This window comes from Muntiacus reevesi, chromosome 3 (genome assembly GCF_963930625.1).
Source record: "Muntiacus reevesi chromosome 3, mMunRee1.1, whole genome shotgun sequence".
In the NCBI taxonomy this organism is placed as follows: domain Eukaryota; kingdom Metazoa; phylum Chordata; class Mammalia; order Artiodactyla; family Cervidae; genus Muntiacus; species Muntiacus reevesi.
This window is the reverse complement of record NC_089251.1, coordinates 116,987,790-117,010,496: the sequence shown is the minus strand read 5'-3', so window position 1 is coordinate 117,010,496 and position 22,707 is coordinate 116,987,790. Positions and strand designations below refer to the sequence as shown.

General features: G+C 50.3%; 1 protein-coding gene across 2 annotated transcripts in view; it reads left to right on the top strand.

Moving 5' to 3' along the window:
- PHC2 (polyhomeotic homolog 2) overlaps positions 1–22,707 on the top strand; it is a 115,835-nt gene that overhangs the window by 59,639 nt on the left and 33,489 nt on the right. Inside the window, exons 2-7 of one of the 2 annotated variants that reach the window (XM_065930342.1) lie at positions 4,674–4,883; positions 7,497–7,655; positions 8,772–8,849; positions 9,324–9,488; positions 11,674–11,760; positions 12,826–13,138. In XM_065930342.1, coding sequence (XP_065786414.1) covers positions 4,728–4,883; positions 7,497–7,655; positions 8,772–8,849; positions 9,324–9,488; positions 11,674–11,760; positions 12,826–13,138 — 958 coding nt within the window. In that variant the 5' untranslated portion in view covers positions 4,674–4,727. Of the gene's footprint in view, positions 1–4,673; positions 4,884–7,496; positions 7,656–8,771; positions 8,850–9,323; positions 9,489–11,673; positions 11,761–12,825; positions 13,139–17,750; positions 17,812–22,707 lie in introns of those variants that run through there. The other variant, XM_065930343.1, reaches the window with a different exon arrangement.

Here is a 22,707-nt window from a genome sequence, read left to right as displayed (position 1 = left end):
AACACGGATAGACCTTGAAAAGTGAAAGTGAAATGTGAAAATGTTAGTCACTTGATCATGTCCCACTCTTTTTGGCCCCATGGACTGCAGCCCGCCAGGCTCCTCTGTCCCTGGGGATTCTCCAGGCAAGAGTACTGGAATGGGTTGCCATTCCATTCTCCAGTCTTTGAAAATGTGCTAAATAAAATAAACTGGACACAAAAGGTCAACTATTACATGATTCCACTTATATGAGATATCTAGAAGAGACATTCATAGAGATAGAAAGTAGATTAGAATTCATCAGGGGCTGGACATTCAGTTATTGCTAAATGATGACAGAATTTATGTTTGGGGTGGTGAAAATTCTGGAAATAGATAATGGTTGCCCAAGGCCATGCAGCTAGTCACAGTAGAGCTGGCATTCCCAAAGCTAGGATTACTGGACTCCTAAGTCCATGCCCTGTCTTCTTTGGCATGTCTCGTCTCCTGGGACGACTGAGCACCAGAGAACGGGCAGAGGGAAAGGCTGGTGATCTGCTCCCCTGCAGCAGGAACTACTCTGCGTGCACGAAACCTCGTGAAACCCTCCTTCCCTTTCCCTCCACCACACTGCACACATCCCTCAACACACCACTCTTCTGAGTGCCAGTACATGTGCTCTTACCACTCATTTGGAACTCAGATCAGGGTGGGCAACATTATTTTTATTTTTAAATTTGTACTTTTATGCCCAGTCCCCACCAACTAAGAAATGGAGTCAGGAGCTAAGGGACAGGCTTTCAAAGATTCGTTAACCTCTACAATTGTAAGCACATTTTTTTTAATATATCTGCATTTTTTTCTGGGCTACAGGGCTTTAGGTGTCACCATTTCTGATAAGCCTGCAAAAGTTTTGAATGTTGAAATGAGGGTCTGTGTCTCTTTTCAGTTCCCAGTACTTAGCAAGCATACCTCCCATGCTATAGATGCTCATCAGATGTTCAGGTTGTGGGGAAACTAGGAACGTGTTGATTGGGGAACATTCTAGAAGTGGTTGACAAGTGGAAGGTGGGACTGGGCAGCTTCATGCTTTGAAAGCAGAGACACAGTGTAGGTTTGGGCAGCTCAAATGCTACTTCTCCTTTTTAGTGATCCCTAGTCTGTATGGCAGAGTCTATTCTTCCCTCCTCTGTGCTTCGCAGGAGAGACTGCAGGGGAGCCAGAGAGAGAGTAACGGGAGAGATAGTGGTAGCCTTCAAAAGTCAGAGCTAGAACCGAGAGAAACAGCCAGCAGGAAGGGAGGAAGGGGGAGTCTCCCTCACTCTCCGTGTGCTGTCCGGAGAGTAAGAGTGTGCCCTGATCAGGCCTGGGGGAGAGGGAGAGCCAGGCTGGGGGGCCCCCGAGAGACAGAAGAGGGAGCTAGAGCCAGGGGAGCGGGACCAGGAGAGAGCAGCGTGGAGGGGTAGGGAGAGAGCTCCTCGGAGCCACTGGAGTCGCCAGTCAGGGTCCATGGGAGGAGGGCAAGGGGGTGAGAGGAGGGGGATAGGCAGTCAAGAGGAGAGGTGAGTGTGCGGGCACAGGAGGGTGGGGGAAGGGAGGGCAGCTGTGAGCTCGGGGGTGAGAAGGGATGGGGTTGAGGGGGCAGCAACAGGAATGGGGAAACCAGGGGCTGGGGGCAAAAATCATCAAGACAGAAGCGGGGTGCAGAAGCCAAGATTGAGGTGAAGAAGAGAGGAGGCTTGGGAGCAGAAGGAACAGGCAGACGGGCAAGAGAGTTCAGGAAACATACTGTGTCCCCTTGTTGCTAAAGTCAGTCTCTCTCACTTTCTCTCTCTTTCCCTCTCTCTCTCTTTCTCTTTCTCTCTCTATTTCTCTTTCTCTCTCTTTCTATTTCTCCCTCTCTCTTTCTCCCTCTCTCTTTCTCTTTCTCTCTCTCTGTCTCTCTCTCTTTCTCTTTCTCCCTCTTTCTCTTTCTGTCTCTCTCTTTCTCTTTCCCTCTCTCTCTTTCTCTTTCCCTCTCTCTCTTCCTCTTTCTCTCTCTCTTTTGCTTTCCCTCTCTCTTTCTCTTTCTCTCTCTTTCTCTTTCTCCCTCTCTCTTTCTCTCTGTCTCTCCCTCTTTCTCTTTCTCTCTCTCTTTCTCTTTCCCTCTCTCTCTCACTCACATGGGGAGCAACTGCTATCTTGCCTGTGCAGTTTTTCCATAAACAAATGCCCTGCTGTCTTTAGAATGTTGTCTTCTTTTATTTCTCATTAAGAATTGAGTGCACACTGTGCCCAAAGTCTGCCCTGGCCACTGCAAAAACACAAGCCGAAGCCTGACCACGCAGGATGTGGGCTGTCCCCCCGCCTTTATTTGCTGTGTCTGCTGCCTTGTTTCATTTTATTTGTTGATGTTTGTAAGTATACTACTTCCGCTGAGATTTCCTAGGGTGAACGCAAAGCAAAAAACTGAAACCCAATTCTGGTCAACAGTTTGGAAAAGGAGAGTGGGCATTGAACTAAAAGAAGACTTTGAGATTCTGTGGGATATTCCAAGTTTGAACATAACTCTCATTTACTGATTTGTTGCTTGGTGAGCCTCCTAATTCCAACAGAGCCTCATCTCTACAACTAGGTTGTCAGTTTCTGCAAGATCAGAAGTATGCCTTCTGTTGCTTTCTATAGAGCCAACCCTTCCTTCCATGAAACATAAGGTAAATTTCAACTGAGCAGAGCACAGGAAATACTTGTTGGCTTTGCTGTTTCATCAGCCTGCACCACCATTATCGTCATAAGCATTCTTAACAAGTGAGTGGCCAAAATGAGTCCTAAAGCTGAGTGCAATTCGGGACAAAGAGAATTCATGGAGGACAGCCTTGCCCTGTGGCAGTAAAATCAGACATAAAAATTAGGAGAGGGACTTCCCTAGCAGTCCAGTGGTTAAAACTCCGCACTTCCAATGCAAGGGGGTGCAAGTTCAATCCCTGATCTGGGAAATAGGATCTCACATGTTTTGTTTGTTTGTTTGTTTGTTTTGAGTGTGGCAAAATCTTTACTGACAGCTCAAACCTCAGTAGACATCAGAAAATTTATACAGGAAAGAAATTATTTAAATGTGATATATGTGACAAAGTCTTCAGGCGAAATGCACACCAGGATCTCACATTTGCACAGCATGGCCAATAAATTTTTAAAAACTAATAAAATTAAATTTTAAAAAGCTAGGGGAAATCACTGCTTAAGGATCAGGTCATGAGTGCTGTTTGCTTTGCCTTGGAAGTCATAGGCCTTTGAACTTCAAATTGCTGCCTTCCACAGGGAGTAACCTGGATTTCCTCACCTCCAACCTTCCTGTCTTTGAGCCTTCACCCATAGTTTTTGCAGCCCGTGGTAAAACCCACCCAGTCTGAGGACAGCATCCTGAGGAATGCTGACGACCTTCAAACTAAGCATGTTGGGAAGAAGATGGCAGGGCATTATTAATGACTATTTTAGTTCTTTGCACTAAGGTTCTCAATATATTATTATTTTCTTCATTTATTAAGTTGGCATAATCTGCAAGCAGAGAATTGAACTCTATGATAGGATGATGAAGAAGTGTGGTCTTTAGATAGATGGAGGAGTGGGTAGAAGGAAAAGCTTATACACACACACATATATATTAGGATTTTTAGGAATAGCATGAAAGAAGAAAAAGAGAGGAACTTGACCTGAGACCTGGGCATGAGTTTCCCTCCTCCTTCCTTTTTTCTCAGTTCTTCTCCACTTCCAATCACATTGCCTTGAGGGATGCACAGCTTCCAGTTTTGAATCCCAAGCGTGCGATGGTCCCTATAGGAATTTCTGGCACTTCTGTCCTTAGTGCCCAGGATAGAAGTTCCAGGAGACTCTGCCAGTTCCACCTTGGAAGAGGATCGATCTGTTGGAACTGGACAGTGGGAACCAGGCTGGGGACAGTTTTAATAACCACAACAGCCAGTGCATAAGGAACTCTCAGTATATGCTCGACTCCCCACTTAGCACTTTGTATTGTTAATATCCTCCCAACAACCCATACAGTCTTGTGTCTGCCAGATTAAGACAGAAAGTTAGAGAAGTGTCTTGCCAAGGCTTCCCAGCTGGTAAGTGGCAGAGCCAGGACTCAAACCCAAGTCTCTCTGACTCCAAAGCCTGTGGTTTTCCCCGCATTGTTCAACGTGGTGTCCTGCTCAGCATAGACCGGGGAATACTCACTGAGTACTTTGGGAAGGAAACAGACTCCAAACATACTCAAAGCTCTTCTGTCTTGGCAAACAAGACAAATACTACAGTTTATTTTATTGCCTCTTTCTCTCCTTCTGTCCCCTCTAGATTTTTTGATCCCATTTCTTTCAAGAACTGCCTGTTTAAATATAGACAAGTAATAATTTCTCTGATGTTCGGTTTCTCCACCCCACTGATGAAAAGGTTGCTGGTGCAAAGGATGCTCCCTGAAATCACTGCTAGGAGGCCCATCGTAGGGGATCCTCCATGGCTGTTTTTCACCTCCCCAGGCAGAGTAACAGGTCATAAGGTTTAGGTTCAGGCTGACCTGGTTTCACATCTCGCCTTGCGAGCTCTGTCCTGATGGTGATGGCAGGGGTGGCTCAAGACCTTGGTTCAGAAGTGGTCCCACCAAAGGCTGGGGGAGACAGATGCCTACTTGTGCGTTCTCTAGTTTGTTAAGCATTTCCCTTCTGCCTCTTTCCTCCCAGCACCTGCCTGCTCATCCACTACCTGAGCACCCTGACTGTGCCACCCCGTAGGCCATGGAGAACGAGCTGCCGGCCCCCCATACATCCAGCAGCAGCAGCAATGCCAGCGGCGGCAGCAGCAGCAGCAGTAGCGGCAGTGGTGGCAGCGGCCGGCCCGCGGGGCCCCAGATTTCTGTGTACAGCGGCATTCCTGACCGGCAGACTGTGCAGGTAAGATGCCACCTGACGACTCATTAACCAGGAGGACATGTTGGCGTGGTCCGGTCAGACAGCCAGGGTGCCATACAAGGGCGTGTGTTAGTGGCAAATGTCTGTGCATCATTGGAGAAGCAGTGATGCGAGATGGGTTCCCTTGAAGAGGTCTGGGGAGAGTGGAAATACTTAGCAGAGCCGGCAAATTCCTTTCTTACCTGGTGACTCAGACCCCACAGGGCCGTTTGGGGAGGAGATGCACATGAAATTATTAAGGGCAGACAAGTGAAACTAGCAAACAGAAAAAAATGATCAGGATCAGCTCAGCTGCAACCTAGACCCACTATCTAAGTGACTATTGCCCCGTGACAAATCAAATTCTCTAATACACAGAGGACCAGAAAGGACCCCCAAACAACCCTTTGTCTTTGCAACCTTCTGCCTTCTTTCCTAAAGCAGTGGTTTGCAAAGTGTCATCCGGGAGGCCTTCTGGGTGACTACACACTCTTCCAAAATGCAGTCATGACCACACATTGCCTGCCATCTGCCACGCACCCCATGCTGTCCAAAACATTTTGCCTATTTATCTTTTCCTCCAGCTGGGAGGAGGGTTCTTATTAGGCACAATTCTATAGTTGAGAACACTGAGGCTCAGAGAAAGCAGTGTCTTATCTAGGGTCCTGCAGGTAAAGACAAAAATGCTGAACTTGATTCTCACCTGCCCCCCACCCCAAACCTGCGCTCCTATTCCCTACAATGTCTGGTTGAAGTTCCTGGATAAATTAGGCAGAAAAGAAAGACCACAGCAGAGATGTGTTTTCTGATGGCTTCGCTGTTGCAGTTTGAGTGTCCCAGCTGAGTGTCCTTAGCCTGCTTTGGCCCTAGGCCCAGATTCGGGGATGGAGAGGAAGCCGTAGCAGATGGTGGGAGGGCCGGAGAAGTCTAGTTAGAGCAGACCCCATCAGATACGTTGGAACCTTTCCTCTCCTAGCTATCTCTGCCTCACACTTAATAGCACCACGCTTCCATCCTTGCCGCCTCCTCCAGAGCCTCCTCCTCTGGGCCCTTTGCACATGAGTATTTTAGCGCCAGTTTCTAGCTGCTGACATTAGGAGGTGCCCTCCCGCCTCTCCTGCCTCTCACCACAATTCTAGGCAAAAGGGATGGCGGTTTCTGCTCTGGCAAGTGGAGTGACCCGAAGTTGTGTTCCTCAACCAAGCAGAACCAGTGGGGTGCCTCCTACTTCCATTTGTTCACATCCTCCAGGGAGGAAGAGTCTGTCTCTACGACTGCTATCTGGATGCTGGGAGGTGCTTTTAGGAGTCTAAGGAAGATAGAAAGGCTAGATAAAGGGAATAAGGAGAAAGAATTACGGGGAGAACAAGGAATAAGAACTGAGTGCATGTAAAGCAGGAACCTCAGAGGGGAAAGTACACTGAAAGAAGCGTATGGAGGAGATGACATGTGGAAGGGGCATCTGGGGAGACCCCAGAGCCCATGGAGAATCTGTGATATCAGCCTGTTTTTATAAAACCCCCAATCTGAGCCCCAAGGTGATTTTGTCCAAGAGCCACCAGCCCCTGGAAATCACTCTGAGCCAGAGAGCTAGACTGGAGGCTCATTGCCAAGGGGTGGAACCCAGGGCAGGAGCAGCCCTATAGCCAAGGGATTCAGCAGAATAAGGGTGGGAAGTGGGCCAAAGCCTGGCCAGGACCCAAGTAGGGCACCCCCCACCCCGGGAAGATGGCAGGAGAGTGACCAGGTAAGAAGAAAGGAGGAGAATAGAGAAGAAGATAGAGGGTCTCAGGGCTGGAGGACAGGCGTTCACTTTTCCTTGTCCCTGAGGGTGGAGGAGAGGCTTTGAGGAATGGGAGAGTGGGAGGGGATCAAAGAGCAGCCGTTTGTTGTTTCCCAGAGAGTGTGGCTCAACCAGTCCCATCCAAAAGAGAGAATAGCAGTAAGACTAGTGGGAGATGGTGGCTCGAGAGAGGGAGCAATGGAGAGAAGGAGGGAGAAAGTAAAAGAGGAACGCAGCATCCTACGGCTGCAGCAGCATCCTTGTACCTGTAGCATCTCTGTGGCTGTAGCATCCCTGCTCCACAAGGCCAGAGAGACAGTCCCCTGAGGGACCAGTAGGACCTCTCAGCAGCTGGGGGCAGACCCTGCCAGGAGGGCGTTGCCCTTGCACAGGTTTTAGTTTGGCTGGCTGGAATAGGCCCCCACTTCCAACTTGTCTCTCTTTCTTCCCATCCGTTTCCCCCTTTCTGCCTTGTTGAGCTTCAGTTCTCTCTGTCATCATCACCCCTGTGGTGCTGTTACCCTCATCTGAGGCTGCAGAATGGCGGGGAGGGGTACCTAACAAGCCTGCCACAGGACCCGGTGGGACGGGTCTCCTCTCTCCTGACCTGAGGGTTGTCAGAGAGGCATGTGCCACTGGTACCTGGAAAGAACAGGGAGTGTGTACCCTGAAGAGAGATGGGGGTAGATCAGGCGAGAACGTGTGGAGCTGTGCAAACAGCTGTCGCCACTCGCCAGGGAGCGGGGATCACAGACCTGGTCATTCGGGCGGAGGGGTTGGAGCAGGCCTGGCCGCAGAAGAGGCTCTTCCCTCGCCCGCCGCACCCTCCACAGGTGATCCAGCAGGCCCTGCACCGGCAGCCCAGCACGGCAGCCCAGTACCTGCAGCAGATGTATGCAGCCCAGCAGCAGCACCTCATGCTGCAGACGGCGGCCTTGCAGCAGCAGCACCTCAGCAGCGCCCAGCTCCAGAGCCTGGCGGCCGTGCAGCAGGTGAGACGGAGGATGCTGCCAAAGGATTCAGGGAGGAGGCAGGTGCCCCGCCCCTCCCACACATTCTTTAACTGCGCCCTCATGGAACCCCTGTGAAGTAGGCACCACTGTCATCTGTGTCCTTCAGCAGATGAGGAGAGAGGCTCTGGGAGGCTCAGACCTCCCCCGGGGGCCACAGAGCTCTTGAGGGGAGCTGATCTTGCTCAAGGAAGGACCGCTGGCTGCCTGCCTCACCACAATACCGCACCTCAGGAAGGGGACTGAGGGTGCGAGAAGGCATCCACAGGAGAAGGCCATCGCCCATTCAGCCCACCCATCTGCCCTCAGTGGCTGAGAAGAGCTCAGTCCTCCAGTCAACAGAATGTTTATGCCAGAGTTCATGTCAGCCCTGGGTGCACTGTGGACCCTGTCTTCCTGGAGCTTGTGGTGGGGAGACAGCAAGTAGACAGAAACCCAAATAGCTAAGAAAGCAAAGTAGCTAAATATCAGAGTGCTGACAAGCTCTCCCAAAGAGAAGAGTAACAAGGAGAGGCCCACCTTAGTCCGGGGGTGGGTGGGGGCCTGTCTGCTGGAGGAACAATGAATGAATGAATGAATGAATGAATGCTGGAGGAACAGTGAATGAATGAATGAATGTCTGCTGGAGAAACAGTGAATGAATGAATGAATGAATTCTGCTGGAGGAACAGTGAATGAATGAATGAACATCTGCTGAAGGAATTGAAGGATGAGAGGAAGCTGGCCAAGGGGAGAGCACAGGCTGGACATTCCAGACAGTCTGTGCCCAGCTCGCCACGTGGGAGCCTTGAGCCGGGTATAATAGAGGGAGGCAGGGTGAGGAGCTGAAGAAAGCTGGAAACATGGGTGATGGTCCTAGCTGACAGCTGGAGTGCTTCTGTGTAAACGCTTGGCCTCATGTAAGCCTTTCGGCAATCCTGCAAGCAGTCCCCACTGTATAAAAGAGGAAGCCGAGGCACTTGCTTGAGGGCCCATAGATGAGCCGGAATAAGGATATGACTCCTCATCACTGCCCTGCAGTGCATCGAGTAGTGGGTGGGGGCTGAGGGAATGGCTGGAGGAGACTGGGCCTCAGTGACAAGGATTCTTCTTTCCCAGGCAAGCCTGGTGGCCAACAGACAAGGGAGCACTTCAGGCAGCAGTGTGTCTGCACAGGCCCCTGCCCAGTCATCCTCGGTGAGTAGGGTGGGGAGCAGCAGGCCAAGCCCACTTCCTTCCAGGACCTTCCTTCCTTCCTCCAGGACCACTTCCTTCCACTTTGCCCAAAATGCTCATGAGCCTCCACATGCAATGGTGGTGAATCCTCAGTCATGTAGAATCATGACTGGAATCCATTACTCTTGCCAAGAAAGAAAAAAAGATGTGTGCCACTTTCTAACTTCGGTTAGTAACTTCCTGTCATCTTTACAATGTCACGGCTCCTGGTTCATGCCTCAGCCCTCTTCCCATGGGGTCCTCCCGTCAGCACTGCACACAGGCCAGAGATACAGCAGTGCTGGGGGAGATCTAGGACCCAAGGATCAGAGCTGGTCCTAAAGAAGGCTGAGTCCACGAAGGAACAGAGGAGGTGAAGAGAAAGAAGTGGATGAAGGGGTGCAGAGTTAAGCCACAGAAGCACCTGTTTCCTACTGCACGCATCTCTCTCCCCAGATCAACCTGGCAGCCTCCCCAGCAGCAGCCCAGCTCATCAACCGGGCTCAGAGCGTCAACTCGGCAGCAGCCTCGGGTATCACCCAGCAGGCCGTGCTTCTGGGCAACACATCTTCTCCAGCCCTGACCGCAAGCCAAGCACAGATGTATCTCCGGGCACAGATGGTGAGTCCCCAGCCTGGGCCATGGCTCAGGTAAGCCAGGAGGACAGAGGCAGAGAAGTTGGGAGCTGGACAATTAAAGAAGGGTGGGAATTAGAGAATGGTGGGGAAGAAGCACCAGGCGGACAGTTGGCAGGAAAGCAGGGGTGGCATAAAGAAGGCGGCCTGGAAGGCTGACGGGAGCTTTGATATCGGCTCCATGACTCAAAGAAAGGTAGGGTTCTAGGCCAAAATTAAGTTACCCATGATGCCTTCTTTCCTTTCCCTCTGAGAGTGAAACAGAATTATCCTCCTCTTATCAGAAACCACTCCCTAAAATTAGTTACAGTAGGGAACCCAGGTGGTCTGTCCACTCAGACACGTAAGACAAGCAAGTGCACAAACATCTGAGTACCCTGCAGAAGTGAGGTCTTAGTCCACTAGGACTGTCCTGCAGGGATTGGCCACCACTAGTTCAGGGCCAAAAGTGCATTCCAGTCCGGGTGGTGAAGGCGGCCGCCAGCTCCAGGACCTGTGTTGTCACCACTGCATTCCCAGCCGGGCCCACATTCCCATCAGGGCCACCCGGTCAAACATTCATCAGGTGGGCTTGCTTGGGCTGAATATACTCAGGACGTATCAGCCCTCCACAAACATACCTAGAGTCCCGCCTTGATACCTGTCCCTAAGAGGTGCAGAGGCCCATAAGAAGCTGAGGGGTTCCTAAAATTAAGCAGACTTTCCCAAGAAAGCAGCAGTATTTGTTCACCCGAGGAAGCAGGCAGGTCTAGGTCTAGATTGGGCTCAGCCCACTGTGAGTCCAGTCTCCCGGCTCTGCTCTGAATTGTGCTCCCTCCAGCTCCTTGACATACCATCCTGAAGGCTGTATGGCCCCAGCCCTCGCCTAGTTTTTGTGGTCAGAGCTTGACACTGGGAGCTTTTCTGGTTCTGCTCCAGCACTTCCGTTCTTGACTCTGAACTCACTGAGGTGCAGCTCCATTCCTGGGGAATAGCCTCTGAGACACCCATGGGGACCAGACTTCCACTTCTCCAGGGAGCCAGGCAGCCCATGTGACACCACCCAAACCTGTTCTGTCTTCAGTTTACCCCATCCCTCCTCTGGCTCAATTGCTCCCGCTGGAGCCCTGGATCCTGGCCACCTCCCTCCCCAAAGTGGGGTGCCCTCGCTCAGAGGAGTAGGTATGCTGTCATATACATGTCCAGAGCTGGACTCACAGGGGTGGGAGTGTCACACAGAGACCCTCAGTCCCTGCGCACAAGGAGCTGTAGACACAAGTACAACTTGGTTCCTCTTGGTTCCTCTGGCACTATTGTCTCTGCTCATGCATGTACACACACACACACACACACACACCCCAGTACACACACACACACACACACACACACGCGCGCGCGCGCGCGCGCACACACACACACACACACACACACACACACACACACACACACACACACACACACACACACACACACACACACACACCCCAGTCTAAATTTGACTTAAAAATGGCCAAAAGAATCTAATCTGATCCCTTCTGGCAGGAACTCCTGTTCTGACCCACACCTAAGAGTCCAGAGCAGGTTAGATTTTTTTTTTTTTAATTTTTTATCTTGTATTGGGGTATAGCTGATTAACAGACAATGTTGTGATGGTTTCAGGTGAAGAGCGAAGGGACTCAGCCATACATACACATGTATCCATTCTCCCCCAAACTCCCCTCCCATCCAGGCTGCCACATAACTTGCAGGTGAGATTTAGAACATGGTTCCAGGGCATCTGTCTCAGCCCAGGGGCCCTGCTCCCCGGGATGCTGCAGAGAGGGACTTGAGGGTGTCCAGCCGTCCTTACTGGTCCCTCCTCTGGGGTGAGCTCTTAGCAGAGGCTTCTGAAGTACACCTGACTTGGTGCAGCCCCAGATCGGCCCCCTAGCCCTGGCCCTTCCCTGCCCGGCCTGGATCAGGACTTGAGGGGCCTCCTGAGATTTTCAGGAGACACCCCTGGACTCGCTCCCTCTCCCACCTCCCCCACTCCCCCCCACCCCGTCTGCTCCCTGGCTGAGCTGTCGTGTCCTGTGGCTGAGCCCACATTGGGCAGGTAAAAGGCGCCTCGTTTCCTGTGATTCCAGGCCCAGCCAGGTAACCTGGTGCAGGTAGCTAGGAGCCTAGGCGGCACTGTTCCTTTGTCCCCTCAGCTCATCTTCACGCCCACGGCCACCGTCGCTACCGTGCAGCCTGAGCTCGGCACTGGCTCCCCCGCCCGGCCCCCCACCCCCGCCCAGGTGAGGATTCCATGCTTGTGGGTGGGCAGGGAGGGTGGGGACCCCCGCCGAGGGGGGCACTGATGCTGGGTCTGGGCCCGAGCCCTGGAGGAGCTTTGAACGTCTCGGGGTGCTCCAGGAAAGCAGGTGGGAGACGGCGTCCCATTACCCCTAGACTCGCTCCTTGATTCCTCACTGAGAAGGCCTCGGCCACTCCTGACTCTGCTTCGGGCCCCAGCCACGGGGCGGGAGTAAGTGTGATCGCCAGTAACAGTGGCCCTCACTACCTTACACCCTCCCCAGGATGAGCTCTGTCATTGCTTTTTAAGAGGAAAATTCCGCTCTGATTACACATGCTAGCAGCTCTAGGAATCAGGAAAAATGGCATGGAAGAGGGGGCAAGGATGAGTCCTAGGCCCCTTCCTTCTGCTGGGAGCACATAGACACAGCTGTGGCTGTAAAGATTCTTTGGGTGGTGGGGAGGAACCAGCCCCATCTAAGGGATGGGGATCAGACGCGAGACTGGCGTAACCTCTGTGTGTCCAGCAGAGGGTGCCAGGGACCAAGTTGAGTCAGCCCGCCCGTCCTAACGTGTAAACCCCATCCTCAGGACAGGATAATCCTTCACCTGGGAGACCTTGCTGGTCAATTCACTTTCACTTTTGCCCTGGCCTTGCCCAGTGTGGGAAGCCCCATGCCCTGCCATGATTTTTTCTAAGTGGTACGCAGCCCATCGGATAGATTGGGGGAGGAGGGGAGGTAACAGAAGGGAGAAGCCCTGGCCTCCCTGCCCCAGCCTGCCCCACCCTGCCCCAGCCTGCCCCAGCCAAGGTAGACATCCCTGCTCAGAATTTGGTTTCTGATGAATCCAATGACCAGCACTCTGTCTGTCCCCTTTAGAAACTCTGCTCCTGGTTTCTCCTTGAGCCCCTTGTCTCTTGTCTCTCTTGCTTTCTTTCTGATTTAACAACTCAGTCTCATGTTCAGCTTTCCTGGATCCATCCCTAACTCCTTCCCTGTCTGAACTGTGTGTTGGCATTGCTCACACCCACATTCTCTGGACTCCTACAGACCCCTCTTTTCCAGGTACAGAACTTGACCCTCCGATCACAGCAGACACCAGCTGCAGCAGCCTCGGGCCCTACCCCCACCCAGCCTGTCCTGACCAGCTTGGCCCTGAAGCCCACGCCAGGTGGTAGCCAGCCTCTGCCTACCCCATCACAGGGCAGAAGCACCACTCAGGGTTCCCCTGCAGGTGCCAAGTCTGGCACAACCGACAGTGTGACAGAGCCACCCAAGAGAGGAGACAGCCACGGCAGTGTGCCTGGGAGCTTGGAGGGCCGGGCTGGGCTCACCCGGATGGTGCCCGCCGTGGCTGCCCACCCGCTCATTGCACCAGGTAAGGGCCCCAGGAGGTAGGATCCTATCCCAGAAAACTCAGAGGGACGATGGGTCGGGGGAAACTTTCACACTCTCCTGTTTCCCATGGGCAAGATAAGATGTCAGCCGTGGGTCTCTCTTTCCCCTTCTGCAGTCTTGAGATGTTCTTCAGCTCCAGATTCTCTTTCATGCTTCTTGTCCAGCTTTAAAGAAGGAAGCCATGTTAGTGGAAATAAATGGGACCTTCTTTTTCTTTTTTTTAAGAGGAGAACCTTGTTCACATAAATGCTCCATCATTTAATTTTCTTTTATTTGGCCACACTTAGATGTGGGGTCTTAGTTCCCTAATAGGGAATCGAACCCGTGCCCCCTGTAGTGGGAGCGCAGAGTTTTAACCACTGGACCGCCAGGGCAATCCCAAACAAGACCTTCTTCAGCATGGGTACCATGATTCTCAGGGTACCCAATCATAGCTCTTCACCTAGGCAGTGGAGATTAGACAGTTACACTATTTTGAAATTCTCTAAGAGTCAGCAAAAAAAGGACAGGGGCTAGCCAGAGGCATGTAAGAACCACACAGGGAGATGAGGAAGTGAGAAGTTTATTTTTTCATTTCTCAACAGACATTTGTTGACTAATATGTGTCGGTTATGCTGCCAGTTCCAGGGGTGCCGAGATAAATAAGACATGGGCCCTGCCTCCCAGGTGGGCACAGTCCGGAGATACAGATGAGTACAGCCTGTTGTAGATGTGAGTTCTGAGCCCCGGAGGATCACAGAGGCACCATCTAACCTGGGGGAGAGGAGCCAAGAAAGGTTTGCCAGTAAGAGTGGCACTCAAGAATAAATCTTGCAGATTAAAAAAGTAATAATCCAGCAGATTACTTATGAGGCAAATTATGTGAACAGGATGAATCAGTATTCCCTGGGGCTAGACTCTCCCTGCTGCTAAAATTCTCCCAGCGCTGCCTACTGTAGGCAATCTTTAATGAGGAAATCTGCCAACAGCCCTGAAAGCCAGGCTAATCAGTCTCAGGAAGAAGACCAAGCTCTTATAGCACAGAAATGTAGTGATGGACCATGTGGCCTTGCAGTAAAGGTAGAGTCACGCTGGTCACATCCCTGAAATAACCACTCCCCCTCTGTCCTCACCCAGACCATTTTACCATCCAGTCTAACCTGCGTTTTTATTTTTTTTGAGAGCCTACTTTTTGCTTGTTACTAGATTAACCACAATGATCAAAATGGGATTTCTCACCTAAAGGAGGGTGCAGTCAAAAGGAGGGAGATAGATTTTTAAGCAAATCCATTTGGTTTCATAATTGCCATTGTAGGAGTAAGTACAAGGTATGGGGGGGGGGGGGTGGTCCCAGATGGACACCTCTGTGCCAGGCAGGACAGCTCAGAGATGCTGTCCCTCCAAGGAAATGGCACTGGGTATTGAAGCAGGAGTCGTTTCCCCAACAAAGGAGGGGAAGATATTCTAGACAGGTGACAGAGGCATAAGTAGAGCCTTGTGATGTGAACCGCGTAGAGTCTGAATTCAAGTCCTTTCTTCACCCTCTGGAGGCTTCAAGGACAGAGGGGATCTCTGCCTCCAGCAGACCCTCTGAGCTGAGGCAGGCAGCTCTCTGCAGAAGCCTAACTGGACCTTTCTTCCAGTCTGGCATTGCTTTCTCCAGAGACTAGTCCAGCCTCTTCCTTTTATGGAGAAAGAAACTGAGGCTCAGAGGGTAAAGTCTGGATAGGGGGAGGTGGGGTGTCTTGAAATGAGCTGATATCAGCTGAGACTAAAGCAAGGACCCCAAATTAACATTTCTTCTACCTCCTCATGCAACCTACAAACCATAGAGCAACATCTGCGCTTCAAGACTTCTTGAGAACCCCGTTTCTACCCAGGTCAAAATGTTACCCCTGCCTAGATCTAAGCCAGTGCTCACCCCCCAGATTTTGAGGACCCTTCAATGGAAAGACTAGTTCTTAGGTTTCCTCCTAAGGCTCCTAGGCAACCCTGGGGCCTCAAGAAAACAGGATACAAAGGGGATCAGCACTGATAAAAACCTCTGATGTGTATTAGACAATACGCTGGGCTTTTTTATGTACCCCACCTCTTCTGCCTTTCGGAAGAACCCCTGTAGATATTTTCATGCATTTTACAGATGAGAAAACCGAAGTTCAGAGTGGTTACCCAAGAACTTACTATAAATATCACTCAAGGTCACATCAGTATTACGTGGCAGAACTGGAAACCAACTCCACGTCTGGCTGAGTCAGACAGTATGCTCTTAATCATCAAGTGATGTTTGCCTCTTTCAGCTCTTTTGGGGCTTCCTAGGCCTTTTTTATTCCTGACCCGAAGTTCAAAGAGCCTCGTGGTTCTCAGATTGTTCTGGGTTTTACAGAGTCTAGCAGAGGGCTCTCTTCTCTTGAGCCTGATAAAAGGGAAGGCCGGTGAGTTACAGACCGAGGCCCAGGGCCCCAGCTGTGGCCTGAGACTAACAGTATGTGGCTATAGGCAGTACGGACACCAGTGGTTCCCCAGAACTCTCTATGGAGCAGCTGTGAGTTGCAGACCACAGACTCTCTCCCCAGTGACAGGAATCAGTAGGCTTTGCATTGTTCCTGCCTCCCACTGTCCCCTCCTGTTCTTCCCTTCCCCTCCCACCCCTTCCTCTCCGTGGTTCCACTCCCCACCCTCAACAGCCCGAAAGGAAGGCAGCGGGGAGGCTTAAGATGCTAACAGATCCTTTCAGGGCCTCAAGAACAAAAAAAAAGTCTGAAATAATCCTCCCGACCTGATGGGGGTGGGGGGTGGGTGGCCAGGAGCAGCACCTGCCCTGGGCGCGCCACTGTTCCCCAGGCAGGAGGTAACTTCTGGCCTCCAGCCAGCCAACACACTGTGAATGAACGGCGGGGATCAGAGTGTGTGCGCATGCGTGTGTGTGTGTGTGTGTGTGTGTGTGTGTGTGTGTGTGTGTGAGAGAGAGAGAGAGAGAGAGAGAGAGAGAGAGGGACTGGGGAGCGGAGTGGCAGGTTTTTGTTTGTTATTGAAGCATTTTTTGAGCTGGCTGGCTGGTTGCCCCCAGGGAAAGTAACCAGTGGAGACTTGTGATGGGGGGCAGTTGGGGTGGGGGGAGCAGAGAGGAATGTGTTCTCTGGGGGCCATTCCCTCCCCAGCAGGCAAATGCTGCAGTCCCAGCTGGGACTGCTCCCACTGACAGCTGTTTGGGGGCAAAGCCCCTCCCCCCATGGCAAGCTCCCTGCTGTTCCCGCTCCTGTCACCTTGGCAACGGGCTTCTTTAGGCTCCGCAAATAGAAAAGGTCCCTTATGCCCCGCAAAGGGGTGGGTTGGTGGGGGGGTGGGAGGGGGGAGGGGGCGGAGAGCCGAGCAGAGAGGTTGGGCCTCGCAGTGTGATGGGAAGACTGAACCAGGAGGGCAGAAGAGGGGTCCCCGTAGGCCTGGCCTCCAGAGGAGACCTGGGGGAGCTGGGTCACGGCTCCGGATAAGAGGCTTGGCTCCCGGAGTCCTCATTCTAGTGACTCCACTCAAGGCCCCTGGACATACACGCAGGCCCAAAGGTGAGAAGAAAGTGGCTGACCAGGAGGGAGATGCTGCCATAAAAGAGAGCCGTCCAGTCACTGAAAATCCTGGGCGCTTTTCACACAATTGTGCTCCAGATGCCGGGTCTTTGTTCTGTCTCTTCATTCCTCCTCAGGTCTCTGGGAGGAGAGAGAATTCACTGTTGGGAAGGCCTGCCACACAGTGGCTTTGTTTTTACCACAGAGAGGGTTTTGTGTCAGGGAGTGGTGATTCTGTCTGTGAGAAGCTGGACAAATGTGATGCGTGCTGATTCCAGGACCCTTGGGTACCATATTTCCCTCCCAAAGCACCTGCCAAACTGTGGGGTAGAAACATTTTTGCTGAGAAAGTCCAACAGAAACCAAAACATTACAAGAGGTCCTATTTTCTAGCTAGAATCAAGTCTCCAAAAACAATTTTGATGTTAAAATCAGGCAACCAATTATGAAGATCATTTCAGTTACCCACTGTAGGACCAGATTGAGATTACTAAGCATCTCTTCCTTGTATTAGGTCAGGGTTGGGAGAAGCCAGCAGATACCAGCAGAGAAGTTTTATATTTGCTGAACATTTCTCACCATGGGTGTGCATGTGTGTGAAAGAAAGAAGAGAGACGGACTGTGTGCCTTGGAACTGTCGGGCATTCCTTCTTTCCCCAAATCTTTCCCCCTAAGCTCCTCTTCTGTTACATCCATGGTTGCTGCCAGTAATAATAATTAACCAGTTAATGAACAACCATGTTCCAGGCACTGTACTAAATGCCTAACCTACATATCTTATTTACTCCTAGCAATAATTATTCATCTCACAAATGAAGAAGGTATGGCTCAGAAAAAAATAATTAATTACCATTTCCATATAACTTTCCCTCCTTAATTGTTCAATTCAGCTCCACAAATACTCATTTAGCACCTATTATGTGCCAAACGCAATGCCAACCATATGGGCATTAGAGTTGAACAAGTGTAAATTCTAAGAGGGGCTGTGGAAATTTGAGTCACGCCTTGAAAACTATGTTTCCAGAACAGAAGTGAAGGGGATTATCTCAGCTGGCACCAGGAGGCATCTATGCCCAGAGCGGCCACGTGGGCCTGGGACCATCTGTGCATGTAGGTGGGTCCTGCAGCTCCCTGCTCCTCCCCGGCCCCACTGCCATTAGCTGTGGGACTCCCAAAATGCTCAGTCCATCCCCTCTCGTGTTTGACTCCAACACCTCTCTCCTAGCAGACCTTGTCTTTTCTTACATTTCAGATTCCTGCCCCCACTGTCCACAGATGACTCCTCAGTACACATACAACCCTGCCCCCCACCTCCACCCCCAGCGATTTCCAGCTGTCTGTGGGATCCTCCCATGAGGATGTCACCCCACCTGCATACACATTTTTAAAATTTGGAGATTCATACATCAAACCCCAAAGCCAGAAGTCTCCCTCTTCAGAAAGGATCCCCCTTTCCTGTTCCTGGCTGCTGTCTGCAGTCGTCAGGTATTCCTGGACCCAGGCTTACAGTCTCAGGACGGTTTTGATTCATTTCCCTTCAGGGAGGCAGGAGTGTTAGAATGGGAAAAGCATAGGCTTCCCAGTGAGACCTGGTTTCAGACCCCAGCTTCATCACTTACTGGTTCTGTGACCAGCATCCAGTTACTTCATCTCTGTAAATCTTGATTTCTTCGTTTATAAGACTAAGATGGTTATTTTTATCACATGCTATAAAGACGGATGAGATGAGATGTGTCCAGCACTGAGTAGGTTCACAGTGGATACTCGTTCCCTTTCGCTCCTTATTCCCACCCTCCGTCACCACCCACTTTCTCACCACGTTCTGACCATGTTTTCTCTGTGTTAGCTTCCCGGGTTTGCTTAAGGCCTGCTGACTGTATGAGTTAGCACCTGACCCTCCTCCCGTACCTGCCAGAGTCACCCTCCTCAGAAACTTGCTCCTTGCTTGTTTAGAAACCTTTTCTGCATCTTTATTTCCTGCTTCATCGGATCACAGGAGGGATTCAATGATTAGCACGTTAATGACTTCTGATCACTGACTGACTCTGGGTGGGGGCCTTCAAGCCCCCAGAACCACTGTAATTGCTCAGGGCTTTCCTGCATAGATCCTCCACCTCTCCTCCCCCCAGCCCCAACCCCTTTGTGACCAACGTGACCTGTGCAGACCTTCCACCTCTCCTGGCATCACACTCCCCCTTCCTCATCCGTCCAGGATTACCTCCAAAGTTCTCAACAGCCTCCAACTAACCCTTGAAAGCCTGCCTGTCTTAATTTGCACTTGCTGACTGCGCCCTTCACTTGCTCGTCAGCATTTTTCAAGTGTTTATGAGAACCAAGACACCCTGCCTCATCTGTCAAATGAAGTCAATTTTCCCTGAATCTGCTGCATTGTAGGAGTCTCCTGGAAACAACTCCCCTTGCTCGTAACATGGGAACACTGCCCATTCGCCTCAGAGGCTGCTTGTAAGGAGTAAATGAGACTCAGATTATAAGAATGCTTTGAGAAGTTCAAAGCAATATATACATAGCAGGTAGAAAGCTACCTTGTATTGTGCATCTTCTCAGCATGAACAAAAGCAGTGAACCTCTCCTCTTTGTGGTTGAAACATAATTTTCCATTTGATACTAACAGACTACTCTGTGAAGTGTATCACTGTTTGTAGAAGAGGAAATCAGATTCGGAGAGGTTAAACAATTTTGTCTTCAGTTGCACAGCCTGTAGGTGGCAGAACCAAGATTCAAAGCAGATCTGTCTCTAAAATTCATGCCGTTAGCCACTTCTGCTGTATTTTCATCCGTCTACCAAGGGTGGGTAGTTTCCTTTCTAATGCTGCAAGCTGTCTTACAAGGAATCCTGCTCACAGAGGGTGTCTGGTGGTTTTGCCAGGTAGCTGCAGGGCAGGTCTAAAGATATTAGGGCATAGATGCCCACCACAGCGTGTCCCAGAGGTGGGCAACCCTGTTTTTGTAAACTTGTTTCCTCTGCCAGGGAGATTCCCTCAGCTCCATTTCCCCTCTCACATTCCTCCTAGCCCTCAGCCTGGCAGGACTGCATCTCATAAAATTCATGTGCCTATTTCTTCAGGTTTTTCTAAAAGGAGCTTCCTTGTCTAGTTATGTGTATGTGGGACTCTGACCTCCAGAGTCAACCTCAATCTCAGTCACTCCCTGAGGCCTGATCACATGAGGTATCTTTGGAGATGAGCAGCTTCTGAAGGGTGCTGGCATCATTTAGACACCCCCCCCCCAAAAAAAAAAAAAAAAACCTGCCTCCTCTCTGGCTGTTCTCACACCAGTCACCAGGGGTTCAGCTGCACAGGATGCCTGTAGGTCCCTGAAAGCACCATGGTATTTAATGCCTCAGGTTTTCGCACGTGCTCTTCCTTTCACCATCTTCAGAACTCTGAATCATGCGGAACACTTACTTCCTCCGGGAAGCCTTCTCTGCTTTCCTTTCCAAGCTGAATCTCCTTTTTCTGTGTTCTCAGTAGTGTGTGCTTGTCTGCTGTCATGAATATTTACCAAGTGATGCTGAGGGTATCTGTTTACCAACTCTCTCTTGCTAACCTGTATTCCACTAAACCTATTCTAGGGACCAGGTTTTAGCCAGCACCAAACATAGTGCTTGCTCTGTAGTAGGTGTTTAGTGATTTTTGCTGAGTGAACGAACAGTTGAAAGTGTCTCTTCATTTAACTCTCTAAGCCCTGAAGAGCAGTAGGTAGTAGAAAGTTATGCCATTCCTCTCTTGCAAGCACTCTCCCCTCACTGGTAGTCCAGGTAATTCCAAATTCTAGTCAAGTATTGCAGCTCAGAGGAAAATGTGTTTGAGCAAACCTCCAACCTACATCTGGGATGCTTGCAGCTCCCATGTGTTTTGAGACAAGAATCCCAGCACTTCTGGACAGTGAACTTTTTCCCGCATCCAGGAAGACTTAGGATCAATCGAGATCTGTTACTGGTCACAAGTTCTGGCAGTGGATGCAGCAAAGGGGGCGTGTCGGTAAACCCTCACAGCCAGCCCTCCTGCACAGGGGCCCTTAATCCTCTTGCTGCTAACAACCAACTGTTTGGGGAATGGTGAATTGGTCTCTTCAGATTCTAAGAAGGCTGTCAAGGTTAGAGCACCAGACGGGAAAGAAGAGCTGGCCTAGAGTCTCTCCATTGAGCTGGGCCCTAATTTAGGGAGGCCCTAGGCCTGCCCCTCCTCTGTTCCATAACAGAAAGGGCTGATGAGGCCTTCCAGAGCCAAGGCTGAGGTCCCATGGAACTAAGCTTTTGTTCCCTAGAAGCAATGAGCCTTCTAGCAGTGGGGGATGGGGACAGCCAAAAGAGCTCCAAGCGAAAAATGAAGCCCCTGGACTGTATTAGGAAATAAAGGCCCAGAGAGATTTCTGTGCATTAATATTTCAAAAACTGATATGCCCCATCTGAGCTGTAGAGAAAAGGGATGCAGCTGCCTCTGGTATGCTGGCTTCAGTGGGAAGTGTCCACCTTCAACCACCCCACGTGGGGAGGAGGAGGAGGAGCAGGAGGGAGGAGAATCCACTGGCCTCACTATGATTGACAGCAGATAGTTGCTGAGCATCTACAGATATGTAGATTATGGTGCTGGACAGTGTGGAAGGGAAAAGAAACATTGAACATTAGTTCAACTAAAGCACATCTTTTCTTTAAAAAAAAAAAAAGAAACATAAAACTTTGACTCAAAAAGGATATAATCTGGCCAGATAGATAGGAAATAAACGCACAACGCATAAAAAGTATTCCAGTACATAAAAAGTATTCCAGTTTAAGATACCACTGATTGTAAAATGCACCATGTTTTTTACTGTAAGAAAAGCACTACTAATTAAACCAGCATCATCAACTGTAATATGCATCCTAATTCAAAAGATGTTAAAATGGTGGTAGGAGGATAAGAATTTTTAAGCATTGATGAAATACGTCTACAAGATAGCACATGTTAAATCACAAATGAATTAAAGAATTCAGCAATAAAAGCAAGAGCATTCAGGACTTCCAAGGGAAAACCCATAACTGGGGATCAAGGCAAAGAGAGAGAACATGAGCTGAACCTGGGCCAAAGAAACTTATGCCTTACTTAGATCACTGAAGCAGAAGGAGGGCATTCCAGAAAATGGAAGCACTGAAGTTGAAGCCAGAAGGGCCCAGTGGAGAGGAATGCTATACAGACAGTGAGCAGAGCAGTTAGGGTGGATGAAGGTAAGGGCAGGCAGGCGGTGAGCAGAGGTTACACAGGAGGAAGATCTTTAGTAAACCAGAGTGCCGATAAAACCAAAATGACCTGTAGGGTTATCCCTAGCTCATGCAGATTCGAGCTCTGAGGGGGAAGAGTTCTGTGGCACAGACAAGCTGGAGTTCCGCCTTGCTGTCATTCATTCATTCATTCATACAGCCGCACTGATTGAGCATCTACTAAATTCCAGGCACTTTGGAGGAAACAAATGAATCCTAAATTCTGAGTGTAGATATCATCGTGAACCCCACTCTAAAGATGATGAGCCAGAGGTCCAGAGAGGTCCAGTGATTGCCCAGCCTCCCACTTCTGGTAAGTGGCAGGAAAGGGAGGTTGTGAGGATTTGATTTCTGGCACTCTAGACAGTGTGAGACAGGCAGGGTACAAACTTCTGTACAGGGAGCAGTGAACAGTAAAGATTGCTTGGATCAAAGAAATAATAAAAATTGAAAGGTTAGTTTATGTTGTAAGAAGATCTTGAATACCAGGGGCCTTAGACAACCACAGACAGAGGAGAGTCCCTGATGGCTTTTAATCAGGGATCAGATCTGTGCCCTAGGAAAATTAACTTGTGATCTATCCACAAGGCAGATTATAGAGAGAAGAAACTGGAATCAGAAAGACCAATTAGAAAGTCATTACAACACTTTAAATAAAAGGAATTTGACCCAGCATAATGCTGGAGTTAAATCATGGTCTTTGCTTTTTATTAACCTTGAATGGTTAAAGATGTACATTCCCCCTGCCCCAAA